At 43.1% G+C, this 18874-nt stretch overlaps 1 protein-coding gene across 6 annotated transcripts in view; it reads right to left on the bottom strand.

Annotated features, from left to right (window-relative positions):
* The window catches only part of REPS2 (RALBP1 associated Eps domain containing 2), a 301690-nt gene that overhangs the window by 65432 nt on the left and 217384 nt on the right, over positions 1–18874 (bottom strand). For 3 of the 6 annotated variants that reach the window (XM_073574130.1, XM_073574109.1, XM_073574121.1), the window contains exons 14-15: positions 4901–5037; positions 2866–2927 (exon numbers count right to left, since the gene is read on the bottom strand). In XM_073574130.1, the coding sequence (XP_073430231.1) occupies positions 2866–2927; positions 4901–5037 (199 nt within the window). Of the gene's footprint in view, positions 1–2853; positions 2928–4900; positions 5038–18874 lie in introns of all 6 variants that reach the window. The other 3 variants (XM_073574114.1, XM_073574097.1, XM_073574104.1) reach the window with 1 other exon arrangement.

The raw sequence follows: 18874 nt of genomic DNA, 5'->3' as shown, positions 1-18874 counted from the left end.
TATTGGAGCGTTTTCTTTGCGATATGTTTCTGTGAGTGTCGTTTTGTGTTTCAGGTACGGAACCACAGCTGGTCTGGATATTTGGTCACTCCTTTGTTTACTGGGGAGCGGTGAGAGCCGATGTCAGGAACGACGGCAGACAGTTGGGAATTTCCAGATCGGCGGCGGTGGTGCGGTGGATCGGTTTTAGGGGCCTGGTGTGGCGTCGGGTGTTGCCGTAAATTCATGAGTGTGTTCGTTTGGACCGGGCACCAGATGTTCTCGTTATTCATGCTGGGGGTAATAATTTGGCTGTCCGTCCCTTCCGGGAGTTGATCAAGGATATTAAGCAAGATTGTTTGCGGTTGTGGGTGACTTATCGGGAAGTCACGATTGTGTGGTCGGAGATCGTGCCACGCAGGCGTTGGCGGTCCATGAGATCGTTGGAAAAGGTCAACCGGGCCAGGATCAAGGTCAACAGAGCGGTGTCCGCTTTTATAGTTAAAAACGGGGGAGTTGCCGTGCGACATTTTGATTTGGAGAAGGGTGAGGGCGATTACTGGTTGGCGGATGGGATTCACTTGAATGCAGTGGGTTCCGATATTTGGGCCCTTGCCCTTCAGGAGGGTATAGAGAAGGCTGTCGCTTGGCGGGTTGTGGGGGTCTCGGGTCATTGAGGCGTTCAAAGGCCCCTCGTTGTGGCGGTTTTGGGGGAGGGGGAGTCCTTGAAGTCGGTGGAAATTGGTTTTGGAGACTCTGTGGGTAGGGTCTCCTTCGTTTAAAGGTATGCTGGTTGTGATCTGGTGAAAGGTGGATGGGGAGTTTTCCGTCGGAAGAGGGCGGATCCCCAAGGAGTTTGTGGACAACATCTATTGGTGTGCTGGTGCTCCCGAGCCTGTGGGGTAACGGCTGGGAGCAAATGGTCGGGGGTTGTTCACAATATTTGGACTATTTCACCGCGATCTTGTGGCTTCAAGGACTTCTCCTTCCAGGGTTAAATTCATTGTACTCATGTTGTTTATGATACAGTGTTTATTGTTTGTTTATTGTTATAATAAAAGGCTGCTGTGGCCATAAAATTCCAAAAGAAATACCGGTGTCTGTGTATTAGTGGGCGCCAAGGTGGGGGTGGTCATTTTATGGTCACGGTGGGGTTTTTGGGGGTAAGTCAAGACGCTTGATATCCCCTTACGAGGTAAATACTTGACAATACCAACGTCAAGAAATGGCCGGAGTGAGCCTCCCAACCCCCTGGAGGAGGCGTGGGCGGAGGCCAACATGACGGGGGGTTGGAAGTTAGTGAGGGAAGGGGAAGGGTTAAAGGGGAGGGGGAGCTATGGGGTATTTAAGGCAGGGTCTGGGGGGTGCCCGCCCTCTGTTCCTGTTTTCCCAGCTCCTGAACAGTCCCACCCTCCCTCCCTTTTTCTTTTGGGTTAGTAGTACGTGATTCTATTTTGGGTCATGGCGGTTTTGGGGGAGGGGGAGTCCTTGAAGTCGGTGGAAATTGGTTTTGGAGACTCTGTGGGTAGGGTCTCCTTCGTTTAAAGGTATGCTGGTCGTGATCTGGTGAAAGGTGGATGGGGAGTTTTCCGTCGGAAGAGGGCGGATCCCCAAGGAGTTTGTGGACAACATCTATTGGTGTGCTGGTGCTCCCGAGCCTGTGGGGTAACGGCTGGGAGCAAATGGTCGGGGGTTGTTCACAATATTTGGACTATTTCACCACGATCTTGTGGCTTCAAGGACTTCTCCTTCCAGGGTTAAATTCATTGTACTCATGTTGTTTATGATACAGTGTTTTGTTTGTTTATTGTTATAATAAAAGGCTGCTGTGGCCATAAAATTCCAAAAGAAATACCGGTGTCTGTGTATTAGTGGGCGCCGAGGTGGGGGTGGTCATTTTATGGTCACGGTGGTGTTTTTGGGGATAAGTCAAGACGCTTGATATCCCCTTACGAGGTAAATACTTGACAATACCAACGTCATGTACAATTCCAACATATAAAAAATTGTGACCATTTGGTACATATACATTTCTTATTGGAGAGGAAAGCTCCATACATTATAGCACTACAGTAGGTAGAACACATACAGCAGCACACAAACCATGAAGTTCCCTAATATGGAGCCATGCAAGAAAAATATATTGATGTAAGAATTAAAAAATATATGTTATTAAAAATGGCCCAGTGCTTACTGTATAAAACTGTATCAACTGTTACTATTGCACATTTGTATCTATACATTTCTTTAGAATAAATCATAAAAAGATACAAGAGATGATCAAATAAATTTGCAAGACCCGTCACTAGTTCATTTCCACTGGACAGGAGCTGTGCAAATTGCCTCCTATCTGCTGGAAAGCCCCTGATTTGTAGGCTTGCCGCTATGTCATTGTTGCAGTATGATGCACATATGACATTGCACCGAGCCTGCTAATCAGTTTCGTAGGTGCCTGGAATGGCAGCAGGTAGGATGTGTTCTCGCCGGTCTTGATGAGAAAATGTGCTGAAGTCATACTTCATGAATCAGTAGTGCCAGATGAGTGGCATACACCTCTGTGTTCACCTCATCACAAATCCTTCTTGAGTCCCTGTAGTAAGATTTGTGGAGTAACGAATGCCCCCGTTCCTCATGAATTTGACGAGCGGTGGCTGCCATGACTCTGTCCGGCCCTAGCTGCACTCACTTTGTCAGAGTTGTGTGAAATTGGAGTGAGAATGCCAAAAGTCGCACAATTTTAGAGCAGCCTCCAGTTTTGCCAAAATTACGAGATTTTTCATAGGTTTTTTATACCTGAACACTGGCGTAAAAGTTTTGATAGATCAGGCTCATAGTATTTATTTTTGTCTTAGTTTAACTAAATAGAAATACTACCTGAGATACTACCTGTGACACACATGGTCTTGGAGGTAGTGCAGGTGGAGGAGGTATCCATCCTGTTCTAGGTGCTATGTAAACCAGAGAAAGGAATTATCTCACGAGGATGTCATATCTTCATGGGTCAGATGAAATCAATTAAAACATTTATATAATGATACAGAAATATAATTTAGCACTTTTACATGGACTAATAATCAAATAATTGTATCTGCGTGAAGAATGCTTGTCTTTAATCATTAAAGAGGTTGTCCACTATGTTTATATTGATGGCCTATCCTTAGAATAGGCCATCAATGTCTAATCATCCGGGGTCTGACACCCGGCACCCCGCCGCCAACTGCTCACTTGCCAAGCTGCTCCGTCTACTTGTAGTGGCTGCTGCAGGATAATACACATCTGCATACTATTCAAATCAATAGGAGGCGGAGGTGCAGTACCCCGCGGCAGCCACTACAAGTAGATAGAGCAGCTCGGCAATTGAGCAGTTCTGGCTGGCGGTAGTCACCACCGATAGCAGCTGATCAGCAGGGGTGCAGGGTGTCAGACCCCGTACGATCAGACATTGTTGATCTATCCTAAGGACAGGCCATCAATGTAAAAGTATTGGACAACCTCTTTAAGCCATAGCATGGCAGTATTCACGTGACAAAAGCGTATGTTCATAAGCCAACCACATCTTTCATGTAGCCCAACAACATAGTGACAAGTAAAGGAGCGAAAAGCCTACAGATATAATTCACACCACAAATATAGTGGTATATAGTTCCTGTGGCAAATGACTTTTTCATTTTCAGCGTATGAACACAGTATAATGCAGATCTGTTTCTACACAACCCTTTGTAATTAAGTTAATTGAAGGTGAATTACAGCTAACTACAGATTTCTGCAGAGTAAATTACAGTCTAATCTTGCCGGCTGCCGGATATGAGAATTTATGCGTCTTTTTTTACATTTAACACTGCAGCGTGCTGTAATCACAGTTTAATCTACGAAAGCAAAGATAATTCTCAGTAAATGGCTACAGTCCTCCTAAAGCACCTCTGGTTTGAGATTCACAATATGATGATATATTACTATTATGCAAAAAAACAACAACAAGGGGCTAAAGTTTTTTTGGTAAGGCCACCCAATTAACCATGTCAAGAAACTCAAGAGCTGCAAACTATCCTCTATGCCCCAATCTCTCTTTCCACTGGGGCCTCTCTCCTATGTCAATCCATCACAGGGAATACAATACTATGTATCTAACATACAAAGCCCTTTATAACATGTGCTCTCTTCAATAACTTTACAAGTGATGATCTTTTTCCTTTCATTTTCTTCATACACTCACCTCCATTACTTCTCCTGTGCTTACCCCTTACTATGAAATTCACTATCACAGGCAGTCTACAATTCCCCTAAGCTTCAGTCCTACAGACACAAAAAAATACTAATATGCCAAAACCATTCAGCTGTCATACAAAAGGTCTGCCAAACAGTTATCTCTCCCGATTCCCTAAAAACAAAAGGTTCGGCTAACAAAATTTCAACAACCTCATCCTTCGCTCCCTTGATTGTCAGGGGAGAGTTGGGAAGCTCTCATACACATCAGAGGATCATTGGTGGATTCGGCCAACTTTTATCTATTATGGGGGCTTTGATATTAATATCACTTCTTCAGCTGGTACTGTACATAGTGTGCACAACCCTCCAGTCCAATGGATATCCTAGTTCATCCCTTGTCTCACTATTATGTTGAGCACGAATGTTTTGCACATATATTGATGCCTTTGGAAAGAATTCTTTTCCCCTAATATGGAGCTATTAGTATCCAACTCAAAGGGGTTTTGCCTTCCTCCGTAACAACATGTTAGTTTACAGGTTGAACTCAATGGACTTATGTCTACCTTTAACCTTAAAAACTATGAAACTATATATATGTACTGCATTTGAACATATTTTGCCATATTTTACAACACTTTGTGCGGCACCAATAATAATGATAATTATATTTACATCCAGGAAAGGTTAAAACAGAAGAGATTTAAAATATACCAACCTGGAGAGTGATGCTGTATGATTCTACTTAGGTCCAAAGAAGAAGCTCTTGAATGTGTTTTTTGCGGTCTTGGCGGTGGAGTTGGAGGCTCTTCAACTTTCTTCATGGTTTCTTCAAGAGAAGTGCTAGAGTAAGACCTGAAGAATAAAGTGAAATCAACAAGATTTTTTGACTGGATTGAATCCTTATAAAAGAACTGTACTTAAGGGTTCCCTTCCAAATATATTGCATTTGTAATGTAAATGTATGTTATAGCAAAAAATAGTAGAAAAGAACGGCACTCACCGGGTAGTGTAGTCAAGACTTTATTATAAAAGCATATCAATGGGAGAACGGGTGCAAAAAGGAGATTGTTTTGAAACGATTGTTGTTGCTATCTCCTTTTTACACCCGTTCTCCCGTTGATATGCTTTTATAATAAAGCCTTGACTACACTACCCAGTGAGTGCCATCCTTTTCTACTATTTTTCGCTATGTGAATTCGCTAATTTTCCATGAATGTGCACCTAAGGGTAAAACAGTTGTATTGCCGGCTGCGTCTCTTTTATATACATATGATGGTTCGGATGTGTGGACTATTGTGATGGTGCTCGCCTTCTATTTCTGGACTTTGTAAATGTATGTTATCCTGTGGTGGGCACCATGTGCTAATCGGAAGAGAAACACCAAGATTACATTAATATAAGAAAGAAAAAACTGAGAGAGATCATAGCTTATTTCATAAAACAAAGTGTATATGAGCGTGTGACCTGAGAGCTGTTGATGGTTAATTAAATTCATTTTGATTTACTGTAACTTGAAAACTTGCAATTAGCAAAGCAAATATGGTGGTCCATTAGTTTCACTGTAAAGTGGTTGTCCCATCTTAGACATATAATGCAATGGTAGGATGTGACATGTACTTTTGACATGCAGGCTCAACCACTGGGACCACTGAGTTTATTTGGGAAGAGGTGAAACATAGTCCACTGCATATGCTACTGATTACGTGATCTGCTGCAACGGTAAAAACTAAAGTTCCATTTTCACATTGTAAACCCTGTTCAGCGGTAATTAGTGGCCAGCAGGAATAAAAAAATCACTTCACATATTGTAGCTGCTGAATATACTTATTGGCATACGCAACAAACTTGAAGGGTTGTCTAGCTTACAAAATCCATCTTCATATACCTGATTAGAGAATTAATAGTTACTAGAGGGAGTCCTCTGTTCGGGAGTCTCCTGTCTTGGATTTGGTGGAGAGCGGTTTTTAACGATCGTATCTAGCTCTGGAGATCCTATCCTGTCCTGCATTACACAGGCAATTCAGTGTAATACTTAATTTGCCCTATGGTGGCGCTACAGGAAAACAACACCTATTGTCAGGTTTATGCAGAGTACAGTTGATCCATGGAGGTCCCATCAGCAACAATTTGTCAATAACTTAACGTCAAGGTTTCATTCTAGGGCCGGGTTTAAACTGGTCAACTGGTCACATTAAATGACTTTCGAACCACAAGTTTTCAGATGGGCGGTTGCCTTAAAGCCTGTTAGATAAGCCGACAATGCTCCTGATGCCAACAGAACAATTGGTAACAGATTATTCTGTGTACATAGGCTGACATGGTTCTCGTCAGCATATGTCCAGTTTACAAAGGACAATGTGCTGCCGAGAACAATGATTTTTTTTAAGCAAGTCAAAAGATGATTTCCCTAACGAACAAGCATTTTGCTCGTTTATGGGGGTGATCACAGTTAATGGGAAATGAGCATTTCTAGGAACATTCGGACATAATGTAATCCGCCCTAACAAGTAGGAATTGTTCAAAGTGGAGAATCTCTTTACATGTTCAATGTATTACTACAGCCAGATGTTAATAGAACCTCATAAAGAGGACTAATCAGATCACCTGACAAGTCTGACTTCAAAGTTTTCAGCATATACAGACAACATAGTATAACATTTAAAGACAAGCAGAAAATGGGGATTTAGAAAAATATGTAGGATGTTTGGCTAAATGAGAAATACAAGAGAAGTGAGACTTGCAATTCCATCTACCCAATACAGTGATGTGCAGAGGAGAAAGTCCAGACAGAGAGCCCTGAATAGAAAATTTAATGCCCTAAACCGAGGACTTCTCTGTCTATATGTCCCATCAGTGTATGGACGGGACTTGCCTGATACAGATCAGAAAATACTCACTCTGGGGAAAACGCTCCATGTGATACTGTTTTCTTACTTCTACATAATAATGGTAATAGCGCAAGTATAAGCCAAAATGTGCAGCCGGAACATTGAGCAATCTCCTCACATGAGCTTCTGATGCTTAATCTCATCCACAGAACTTAGCTGGAGAAGAGATTAATCATAGCTCCCTTGAGATACCAGGTGATTGAGGGCAGGGGGTGCTTATCTGACACCATGACACTACTCAACACCATAGGAAGATTTTTAGTCTTTTAATAATTACCTAAATCAGATTATTTTTAAGAAACCGTATTATTTATATAAGGAGTGAATCACAAGAGATTACATCTTAGATATTATAAATAATAAAGCTGTCTAGTCATAGAATTAAATAGCTAAGTCATATTGTACTATAAGCCATGTTGTGTGTTCTTGTTCCTGGAAGACAGTCAGCAATGTAAAGGATTTCATTCTGATTACTAACTTCTATATCCATGAACCACTAAATACCTTAAACTGGTTTATCAGCTGTAATATCGGTGCACTAGGGACAGAACATTGACCCAATAATAATCTGTGGGCCTTAATCCCCCAGCCCCACTAAGGCCTCTTTCACACTTCCGTTTTTGACAATCAGTCAAAATACGCCAGGTTTTGAAAAAAACGGATCCGCAATTTTTTTTTACGGATCCGTTTTTTTCACCTTTGAGTTGCATTAAATTTTTTTCATCCACCGGCATGCCTGGACGGACCATGCAACGGTTTTTTTGTGGTTGGATCCGCATTTTCCAGTGCGCATGCCCGGAGACAGGAAGTCAGGGAGAAAATTAACCCTGAAATTCTCTCTCTCTCTCCCTCTCTCTCTCTCTCTCTCTCTCTCCTTTTCCCGCCCAGCGATTCCTTTAAATTTCCTCAATCTGCGGATCCGTCAAAAAACGGATCCTGTGGCATCCGTTCACATCAGTTAGGAACGGATCCGCTTGTCCAACTTTTTGGCGGATTTTAACTGACACAAAAAACTGAAGTGTGAAAGAGGCTTAAGGCTGGTTTCACATTTGCGTTCAGGAGGGCTGCGGATGGCTGCCTACTTCCTCCTTTCTTCCTCCCTGAAGCTCCGCCCATGCTCCGCCTACTGCCGCATGCATCCTGCATTTCCCTGTGTACCTTTCTTTAACACTGGGTACGCAGGGACAAGCGTTGTATGTGGATGCGTTCGCATGCGGCGTTTTGATGTAAGTGGCGACCGCACAGAAACGCAAAATTTGGTGAAAATTAATGGTGTCCTCCATGCTGAGAAAAGAATAACAAGGAGTCCTGGAAGTGTTGATATATAACCTCAAGAGAGCCCTAATCTAAATATCATCGAATCTGTGTGGGATTACATGAAGTGATGGAAGGATTTGCACAAGCCTATAACCATAGTAGATCTGTGGTTAGTTAGCCAAGATGTTTCAAACAACCTCACTGCCAAGTTCGTTCAGCGATTGTGTTCAAGTGGGCCTAGAGGAAATGAAGCTCTGATGTAGTTTTGAAGGTAAAGTGTTGTCATGGCAAATATTGATTAGATTTCTCTTTTATTCATTCACTTTGCATTTTGTTCATTGATAAAGATAAACTGTCATTTTTGTCCAGACTAGAGGAAGATCTGAGTTCTTGGTACTGGGGAGATTTGCCGTGGTTTGGCAGAATACATATCCTTAACATGACAGTGCTAACCAGACTATTATATCTTCTGCAAACCGTTCCTGCATCCTCTCAAGCAAGGATTCTTGACTTGTTACATTGCTCCAAGTCTAAATTACGGGTCCGGTTCGCACAAGATACTTGTTCTGTTTCAAGCTCCACCCTGCCTATAGTGTCTTATAGTGTAAAGCAAACACTCAAAACAATAAAACAATATACATTCCTAGTGTGATAGCTCCCTCCAGGTGCTTCCACAATCTTGAATAAATGGTTCCCAGAAATTTCTGATCTATGCTGGCGATGTGGGACTCACAAAGGGCCAATGTCGCATATATTGTGGTCCTTCTCAGTTTTAAATGATTTCTGGGGGTAGGTTATCAAGGCCAATCAGGAGATGACAGGTGTAGCAATTCCTAAAACCTCAGAAGTAGTTCTTTTATACATGTTCCCTATGTCCAAATGTGTCTATAAAAAAATCACTGCTAAAACACCTACGGTACTTCAAGCTGCGAAAACATTAATCCCTCGTCACTGGAAGAATATAGAGGCCCCCTCTATGGTAATAGAGGTTTGCAGAGATAGCAATCTCACACCCTATGGAATCTCTGATTGCTTAAACACTAGAAGAAATACAGTAAATGCAGTTGCTTACAAGTAGTTTCATTGGGTATCCTTTCTCTCTTCTCCAAACTATCAAAGTATCGTAGGATGACTCATGGAATGCCATCTTCCTATGCTTTACCCGATAATAAAACATCTCCAACCTTTGGTTTGGTCAGTCTTTCTCCACCTATACTATGTCATAGGTTGATTATTCATCTGATAAGTCACCTTGATCTCCTTGGTCTACCTTTTCTCCCCTTCTCCCCCATGCTTTTCTATCTTTCAATTCTCATTTATACCTATCAATATAGTGTCAATTGAACGTGTGTTATGACATAGACACCCTTTGTGTATTTTAGTTATGGATTTGTTAAATAACCCGCTTTATGGTTTTGCATTTGCCGGTCTCTTGATTGCGGATTGTTTGTTTATAATTTTCCTTTATAAAAACCAATAAAACTTTGAATTGGAATTTTTTCTATTTTTGAAAGCATTCTTAATTTATAGCATTTTTTCTACTGCTGCCTAAAACTTTTGTACAGTACTGTATATTACATCATTAGATGGGTTTTTATTAACTTTGACCTTTAATTTGATATTTTAATTTAAACTGAATTTAAATTTCCTGACAGTGCATCTCAATTGAATCATGGAACTGTTTTTCTTTTTTGGAATCTACTAGGAGGTTAATGCCATATACTATGTTTACCAAGGCCAGTATTCCCTATCAATAACTACTTATAGAACACTCCCAGAGCATGTCCCAGATCCAGCGGGGCTTACTCCAGTGGGGAGTTGTACCACTGTCCCGAGAGGTCACAATTACGTCCCCACTTCAGCTGCATCTGTGACCCCCCAGAAACAGCTGAATATAATGGTGGAGCAAGGAGTGGACAGGCCCTTCCTCCATCATTCTGTCTATGGAAAGCCCTGTCTGGACCTTTGGTAACATGACATTGTCAGGTTGTCAGGTCACAAGATTAGGCAGAGTAGAGTAGGTGTAGTACACAGGCAAGGTGTGTGTTATATACTGATGTGTGTGTGTATTGATGTTGCATAGCTGTGTATTTGTGTTGCTGTTGCAGAGTTGTGTCTGTAAATGAAGCTGACCGCTGTGTGTTTTAGTGTTCCAGAGCTGTGTGTATAGATGTAGCCAGTTGTGTTGATGTAGCTGAACTGTGTGCGTTGATGTTGCAGAGTAGTTTGTGCTGATGTAGCAGAGCTGTGTGTTTGCTGATGTAGTAGAGCTATGTGTGGGGGACATTAGATTGCGTGATAGGAATATACTGTGGAGATATTGCACTGTTGCGTGAGTACTGTTTGGCCCTTATACTGTGTGGACGGAGGATTTCACTTGTCATATCTGTAAACTCGTAAAGAGCTGGATATTGACTTAAAGGGCCACTTAATATGGTGGTAATGGTGGTTTCCGAAGGGAGTCACCCCTTGGCTGCGTCCTTCCCTGGAGGAAGATCTGGCTAGTCCCGTGATTGAGACTCTTAAATGAGGCTCCACAGACTTTATTTGCATATTTGTATTTCCCAGGGAGCATTGCACCTAGGATTTCACTGATTGAGCACCTTTGCCGGCTGCCGCAGTGTTTTCTTTGACTGGTCTCCCTGAGGTCAGTGATTGTTTCATGATGTTGGTCCAATAAGGCATTGCTCCCACCTAGCCAGAATCCTACTCCACACTGATGAGAGGCAACACCCCGAAACAGCAGTCTGGTATTTCCCTTGTCATATCTGTAAACTCGTAAAGAGCTGGATATTGACTTAATGGGCCACTTAATATGGTGGTAATGGTGGTTTCCGAAAGGAGTCACCCCTTGGCTGGGTCGTTCCCTGGAGGAAGATCTGGCTAGTCCCATGTTTGAGACTCTTAAATGAGGCTCCACGGACTTTATTTGCATATTTGTATTTCCCAGGGAGCATTGCACCTAGGATTTCACTGATTGAGCGCCTTTGCCGGCTGCCGCAGTGCTTTCTTTGACTGGTCTCCCTGAGGTCAGTGATTGTTTTGTGATGTTGATCCACTAGGCATTGCTCCCACCTAGCCAGAATCCTAGTCCACACTGATGAGGGGCAACACCCTGAAACAGCTGTCTGTGGATGGATACCTGGCCTTGGTATTTCCCTTGTCATATCTGTAAACTCATAAAGAGCTGGATATTGACTTAAAGGGCCACTTAATATGGTGGTAATGGTGGTTTCCAAAAGGAGTCACCCCTTGAGTACTGTTTGGCCCTTATACTGTGTGGACGGAGGATTATAGTGTGTGGAGGCATCAGACTGGGAAGATTCCACTGTGTGGGCCATTAAATGGGTACTAAACTGTGTGGGAACACTAATGGGCTTCACCAGGAGAATATTTCTGTGCATACACAAAGGACTGGGCAAGGATAGGTTATTGACTTAAAATAGCAATTGCCGTAAGTGCTGAACACTCAACAGTTGTGAGGTATCTGGTTAGACATTTAGTTACAGTGTCATGTAAAAGTTTAGGCACCCCCTGGTCAAAATTACTGTTATTGCGAACAGTTCAGCAAGTTGAAGATGAAATGATCTCTAAAAGGGCTAAAGTTAAACATGACACATTTTCTTTGTAGTTTCGACAAAATATGTGTATTGTCATTTTTTACATTTTAAAAATTACCTGCATGGTTAGTATCTGCTAGCACCCTCATTTGCAGCTATCACAGTTTGTAAACACTTTTTGTAGCCAGACAAGAGATTTTTAATTCTTGTTTCAGGGATTTTAATCCATTCTTCCTTGGAAAATTCTTCCATTTATGTGAGATTGATAGGGCGTCTTGCATGCGCTGCTATTTTGAGGTCTAGCCACAGATTTTCAATGATGTTCAGATCAGGGGACTGTGAGGGCCATTTTTAACCTTCATCTTGCATCTTTTGAGGTAGTCTATTGTGGATTTTGACGTGTTTTTAGGATCATAATCCATTTGTAGAAGCCATCCTCTTTTCAACATCAGCTTTTTTACAGATGGTGTTATGTTTACATCAAGAATTTCTTGAAATTTCATTGAATCCTCTCTTCCCGCTACCCGTGAAATGTTCCCAGTGCCATTGGCTGCAACACAACCCCAAAGCATTACTGATGCAACCCCATGCATAATGGCTGGTTAGATGTTCTTTTCCTGAAATTCTGTGCCCTTTTTTCATCACACATACCTTTGATCATTGTGACCAAAGAGTTCAATTTTAACCTCATCGGTCCACAGGACTTGTTTCCAAAATGCATCTGGCTTGTTTAGATGTTCTTTTGCATACTTCTGATGCTAAATTTTATGCTGAGGACGCAGGAGAGGTTTTCTTCTGGTGAGTCTTCCATGAAAGCCATATTTGTGCTGATGTCTCTGAACAGTAGAACAATGTACCACAACTCCAGAGTCTGCTAAATCTTTCTGAAGGTCTTTTGCAGTCAAGAGGTTGTTCTGATTTGCCTCTCCTGCATTCCTATGAGAATCAGAATAATGGGATGATCATAATGAATTCTCTGTTGATGGTATCTGTGGGAAATCCTGCATTATTGCCCCATATACATTAGGGTTCAGTTCGACCAATTGTTTGGCTGACATTTTTCTCCTTCGAATCCCCTGTAAACAGGATTGCTTAGCTCGGTGAAGTGTTCCTATGTTTTCTATTAGAGAACTGCTGCCGCCAGAGACGTTCTACCGGAGTTTAATGGGGGAACAAAAGAATCGCTCATTCCAACATGCAGATCCTTCTCCTCCCTGATAATATCTGTCAATGGAGTGTCGGAGGCCCCGATACACATTAGACAGTCTGCTGATTTGATTTTCTTTAGTATAATGTGTATAGGAGCCTCAAAGGGAATTTGTCAGTAAGACTTCACAACTCAGTAATGGAAGTACAGACTGACCATGTAAATGTATTGCTGGATTTGTCTTTGAAAGAGCGACATGATCATATAGTTTGGGGTGTGAAATCCTGTTGACAGATTCACTTTTTGAAGTTAATGTGTCATGAGAAAATTCTTTAAAACAAGTTTTTGTGCTAAATGTATTTAAAAGACAAAAACAGACATCTTACAATAATGTGTTCTTTTTTAAATTCTAACTTCCTGTCGTTTCAGGATATCCACATGTACATTATCCATAGTGAACAATGACCATTTTTGTTGTACTGAAGCATCTAATGAGCATGTGCAAAGCAAGGAAGGGAGGAGGAAAAGGGTCAGGTGTGACCTGGCCTAATGTGATTGATGGTGTTACCTGTCACTGTAATCCTATCTCTGCTGATAAGGAGCCTACTAAAAACTCTTCTTGAAAGAATGTGAAATATGAGTTTAAAAAAGGCCCATTGGCCAGTGTGAAAATTGGAAGATTGCTACTTTTGTTTTTTAATAAAGATTGTAATTTTGAAAAAGAAAAAAATACACAAAACGAAAAACCTGATTTAAGCAATACATCAGGTTTTATTTTGTATATGAAAATAAACACAGACATTACTACTGTATGGAGGCATAAGGGGAATTTTATTATTGCACAGGAGCCACAAAAGGGGGCATTTGCATCGTAAAGTATGGGAGCCATGGGGGGAATATTTCTACTATGAGAGGGTCACAAGGGGAGACATCACTACTGTAATGTATTTTACTTTTGGGGTTCACTGTTACTACGAGGAGAGCAAAAGGGATTACCTGATACTGAGTAGGGCAGTAGGGTGGCGCTAATACAATTTTTTTTCTTCACCTGTTGCAGTGCAGAAGTGGGGAAAAAAGTGTGGTGGGTTGAATAGAAGTAATCAGTCATAGATGTATGTGTGCCACTTTTCTGCAGAGGCAAGTCCTGACTGGAAGAAGTCATAGTGGTCTGTGCCGGATGAAGCAAAAAAGCGTACATTAATTCCTATGCTTGAAGACCAGTAAATCACTGGACTTATGTGGACTCTATACACTTATACGATCTACAGAACTTCTATGTAGGACTGTCACTGGTGGTATGATTAGTGTGGTTTTTGATAATGGTCATTATGGTGCTATTATTTGGCTACTACAGTGGGTACGGAAAGTATTCAGAAACTTTAAATTTTTCACTCTTTGCTTCATTGCAGCCATTTGGTAAATTCAAAAAAGTTCATTTTTTTTCTCATTAATGTACACCCTGCACCCCATCTTGACGGGAAAAAAAACAGAAATGTAGAAATTTTTGCAAATGTATTAAAAAAGAAAAACTGAAATATCACACGGTCATAAGCTAGTACAGCCATGAGTCTTCTTGGGAATGATGCAAAAAGTTTTTCACACCTGGATGGTGAACGTTGGTGGACAGCTATTTTCAGGTCTCTCCAGAGAGGCGCAATAGGGTTTAGGTCAGGACTTTGGCTGGGCCAGTCACAAATGGTCACAGAGTTGTTCTGAAGCCACTAATTTGTTATTTTGGCTGTGTGCATAGGGTCATTGTCTTGTTGGAAGGTGAACCTTCTGCCAAGTCTGAGGTCCAGAGCACTCTGGAAGAGGTTTTCATCTAGGATATCTCTGTGCTTGGCCACATTCATGTTTCCTTCAATTGCAATCAGTCGTCTTGTCGCTGCAGCTGAAAACACCCCCACAGCATGATGCTGCCACCACCATGTTTCACTGTTGGAATTGTACTGGGCAGGTGATGAGCAGTGCCTGGTTTTCTCCACACGTACCGCTTAGAATTATCACCAAAAAGTTCTATCTTTGTCTCATCAGTCCAGAGAATCTTATTTCTCAAAATCTGGGAGTCCTTCATGTGTTTTTTAGTAAATTCTATGCAGGCTTTCATATGTCTGGCACTGAGGAGAGGTTTGTGAAAACCTCAAAAAGAGGAAAAAAATCCACCAAAAAATTCAGTTACAAATCAGACAGGCCCAAATGCATCTGCACTAATCTAGGGTGCAGCGGACCCAAGCAAAATGGCAGCTGCACAGGTGCATAAATACCAAATGAAACAGCCAGCCTACAATCAGGGATTGGCCGTGTGGTACACCAGTGCAGAAAAAATAATCCGCATGTGGCAGTGTTCACACAGGGAATGCAGGGCTTCTGGCTCACAACCTCTTAGTAACACCATATAGGGGGGCTGCCCAGTGCCAACTAGAATGCATCCCGTGTGAACAGAGGCCACAAGTTTGCAGAACCATTTGGGCCCAACTGCACCCTGGATAAAATATAAAAAGTGCACAAAAAACATAGCAATATATGTAAGGCATTGGTTGATATTAAGGCCTTAATATGGAAGCTGACAAACTGCGTCAAAGTTCCTTACACTTGTCAGTCCCTATTCTAACATGAAAACCTGAAAAAGAGGAAAAAAATCCTCCAAAAAATTCAGTTACAAACCAGACAGGCCCAAATGCATCTGCACTAATCCAGGGTGCAGCGGACCCAAGTAAAATGGCAGGTGCATAAATACCAAATGAAACAGCCAGCCTACAATCATATAGGGGGGCTGCCCAGTGCCAACTAGAATGCATCCCGTGTGAACAGAGGCCACAAGTTTGCAGAACCATTTGGGCCCAACTGCACCCTGGAAAAAATCTAAAAAGTGCACAAAAAACATAGCAATATATGTAAGGTGTGGGTTGATATTAAGGCCTTAATACGGAAGCTGACAAACTGCGTCAAAGTTCCTTAGACTTGTCAGTCCCTATTCTAACATGAAAACCTCAAAAAGAGGAAAAAAATCCTCCAAAAAATTCAGTTACAAACCAGACAGGCCCAAATGCATCTGCACTAATCCAGGGTGCAGCGGACCCAAATAAAATGGCAGCTGCACAGGTGCATAAATACCAAATGAATCAGCCAGCCTACAATCAGGGATTGGCCGTGCAGATTAGTGCAGATGCATTTGGGCCTGTCTGGTTTGTAACTGAGGAGAGGTTTCCATCGGGCCACTCTATAATAAAGGCCCATCTGGTGGAGGGCTGCAGTGATAGTTGTATTTGTGAAACTTTCTCTCATCTCTCTACTGCATCTATGGAGCTCAGCCACAGTGATCTTGGGGTTCTTCCTTACCTATCTTACCAAGGCTCTTCTTCCACAAGTGCTTAGTTTGGCTGGACGGCCAGGTCTAGGAAGACTTCTGGTGGTCACAAACTTCTTCCATTTAAGGATTGTGGAGGCCACTATGCCATTATGCTCTTAGGAACCTTGAGTACTGCAGAAATTCTTCTGTAACCTTGTCCACATCTGTGCCTTGCCACAATCCTGTCTCTGAGCTCCTTGGCCAGTTCCTTTGACCTCATGATTCTCATTTGGTATGATATGCACTGTGAGCTGTGAGGTCTTACATAGACAGGTGTGTGCCTTTCCAAATCAAGTCCTATCAGTTTAATTAAACCCAGCTGGACTCCAATGAAGGAGTAGAACCATCTGAAGGAGGATCACAAGGAAATGGACAGCATGTGACTTAAATGTGAGTGTCTAAGCCAGGGTTCCCCAACTCCAGTCCTCAAGGCCCACCAACAGGTCATGTTTTCAGGATTTCCCTTGTATTGTACAGGTGATGCAATTATCACCTGGCAATACTAAGGAAATCCTGAAAACATGACCTGTTGGTGGGCCTTGAGGACTGGAGTTGGGGAACCCTGGTCTAAGCAAAGGGTCTGAATACTTATGACCAGTTTTTCTTTTTTAATAAATTTGCAAAAATGTCTACATTTCTGGGTTTTTTTCAGTCAAGATGGGGTGCAAAGTGTACATCAATGAGAAAAAAAATGAACTTTTTTGAATTTACTATATGGCTCCAAATAAACAAAGAGTGAAAACTTTAAAGGGGTCTGAATACTTTCCGTACCCACTGTAGCTATTTTGACAGTTCACGCGGTGAATTTACTGTATTTGGCTGATTAAATGTCAGATTTCCTATGAGATGGGTATGTAAAAATTGGACAGCACACGTGTGGCGCCCCCAGGAGTATGGTTGCCACACTGGCTTTGCCTTCCTCCAGGGGAGGGTAATGCCAGGCTTGGAAGCAGTGATGGGTCTCTCCAGCAGTTAACCTAATGCATGCAACACAATTCGACTCCGGGCCACCAGGGGGAACTCTGAACCAGGATTGAGGAGCAGAGTACTCTCTGAGGGTCAGGAGAAAGGAGTAGTCAGATAGTGTAAGGAGGTCCAGGTGTGCAGACGTGTGGAGCGGGGTGGAGGTTGAGCTCCGGGAGGAGAGCTCCCTCACCGCTAGAGCGCAAAGATTGGAGCCTGGTCTCCACGGTGGTAAGAATACCAATGGTCCTGCCACAGATACCAGAGGAGTAGGAGGCTGTAAATGCCCTGCTCCCATCCGAGACTTGGGACACAACAGCAACTGAATAGAGAGCCAGGACTCAGGAGAGGAGTCCCCGAGAAAGGCTACAGCTGTGTGTCATACAAGTAAAGTTCTAGGAACATCTGAAGAGAGGTATTTCAGAGTAACTAAGTACTGGAGTGCTTCACACTACAAAGCGCTAGGAAGGAGACTGCACAGCCCTTCTGCTGAGAGAGAATCCTGATCTGCTTCCAGGCTAACCTGCTCCAATACCATCTGTAATCAGGACTCTGGACTGCATATATTCAGTAAAGGTACAGAAACTACAACCGCTGTGTCTTGTCTGTTCCCTACGCTTTCGGCACTGTTATATCCCCGTGCCAGCTACATCTACACTGCCCTGGGACTACAGCTCCACCTGTGGGGAGCTTTACCATCTAAGCTGCACATACCATCAGTCCCAGCAGATCTGTATGCAGCGTTGGCCTAACATCATATTTGCCAAACACCATGGGTGGCGTCACAAACTATTCTATCATTAACTACATCTCCCCATTGCTTGGGCGCCCAGAGCCACGGACCGGGTCACCTCTGCTGTGACACATCCCCCTGACACCGACCCGGTACCGAGTACCCCACAGCCCTGGGAGGGCGACCCAATTTGGCGTCACGAACAGGATTACGGAGCCTGGTATCCCCGGGTCCTGTGTGCCATAGACTGTGTTTGTGAACTGTGTGAATTTGGCGCCATTTGCCGCCATTGCCGCGCTGCTTGGCGTGCGCTGGAAGAAAGAGGCGGGCCTTCGTGGGCGGAGTCTGCCACTGAGCGCGAAGAAGAGAAGTGCCGCGCGGGAAGAGAGGACAGCGCGCGAGAGGGGGAGGAGCTGAGGCCTACAGCCCGGAGCATCGGGCCTGTGAAGCGGCCGCCGGAGAGCTCACCCCAATCCCCCGGCCTAGCTAACGTTAACTAGGGGGGAAAGAAGATGTCTGAGGATAACGCCGATGGAACGGGGGGCGCTCCCGCTAACCCTCGCAGCGGTCGCCATAATGCCGCTGTCTATGCCCTACATACCAGGAGCGGCCTGGCTACCGCAGTACTCCAGTGAGTCACATACCCTGAGTGAATTTAAGGAAAGACTGTGCAGCTTGTTTAAAGTTTACCCTCTGTCTGAAGACCAGAAAGTGAATATCCTGATTGGACAGCTAACGGGTGCAGCGCAGAGAGAAGTGAAAGCCTGGCAGGACACTGATAAAGACACTGTT

This window comes from Dendrobates tinctorius, unplaced genomic scaffold, assembly GCF_039654945.1.
Source record: "Dendrobates tinctorius isolate UK_male_01 unplaced genomic scaffold, ASM3965494v1 ptg000007l, whole genome shotgun sequence".
Lineage (NCBI taxonomy): Eukaryota > Metazoa > Chordata > Amphibia > Anura > Dendrobatidae > Dendrobates > Dendrobates tinctorius.
Note: the sequence above shows the minus strand (reverse complement) of the source record. Positions and strands in the feature narration are given on the sequence as shown.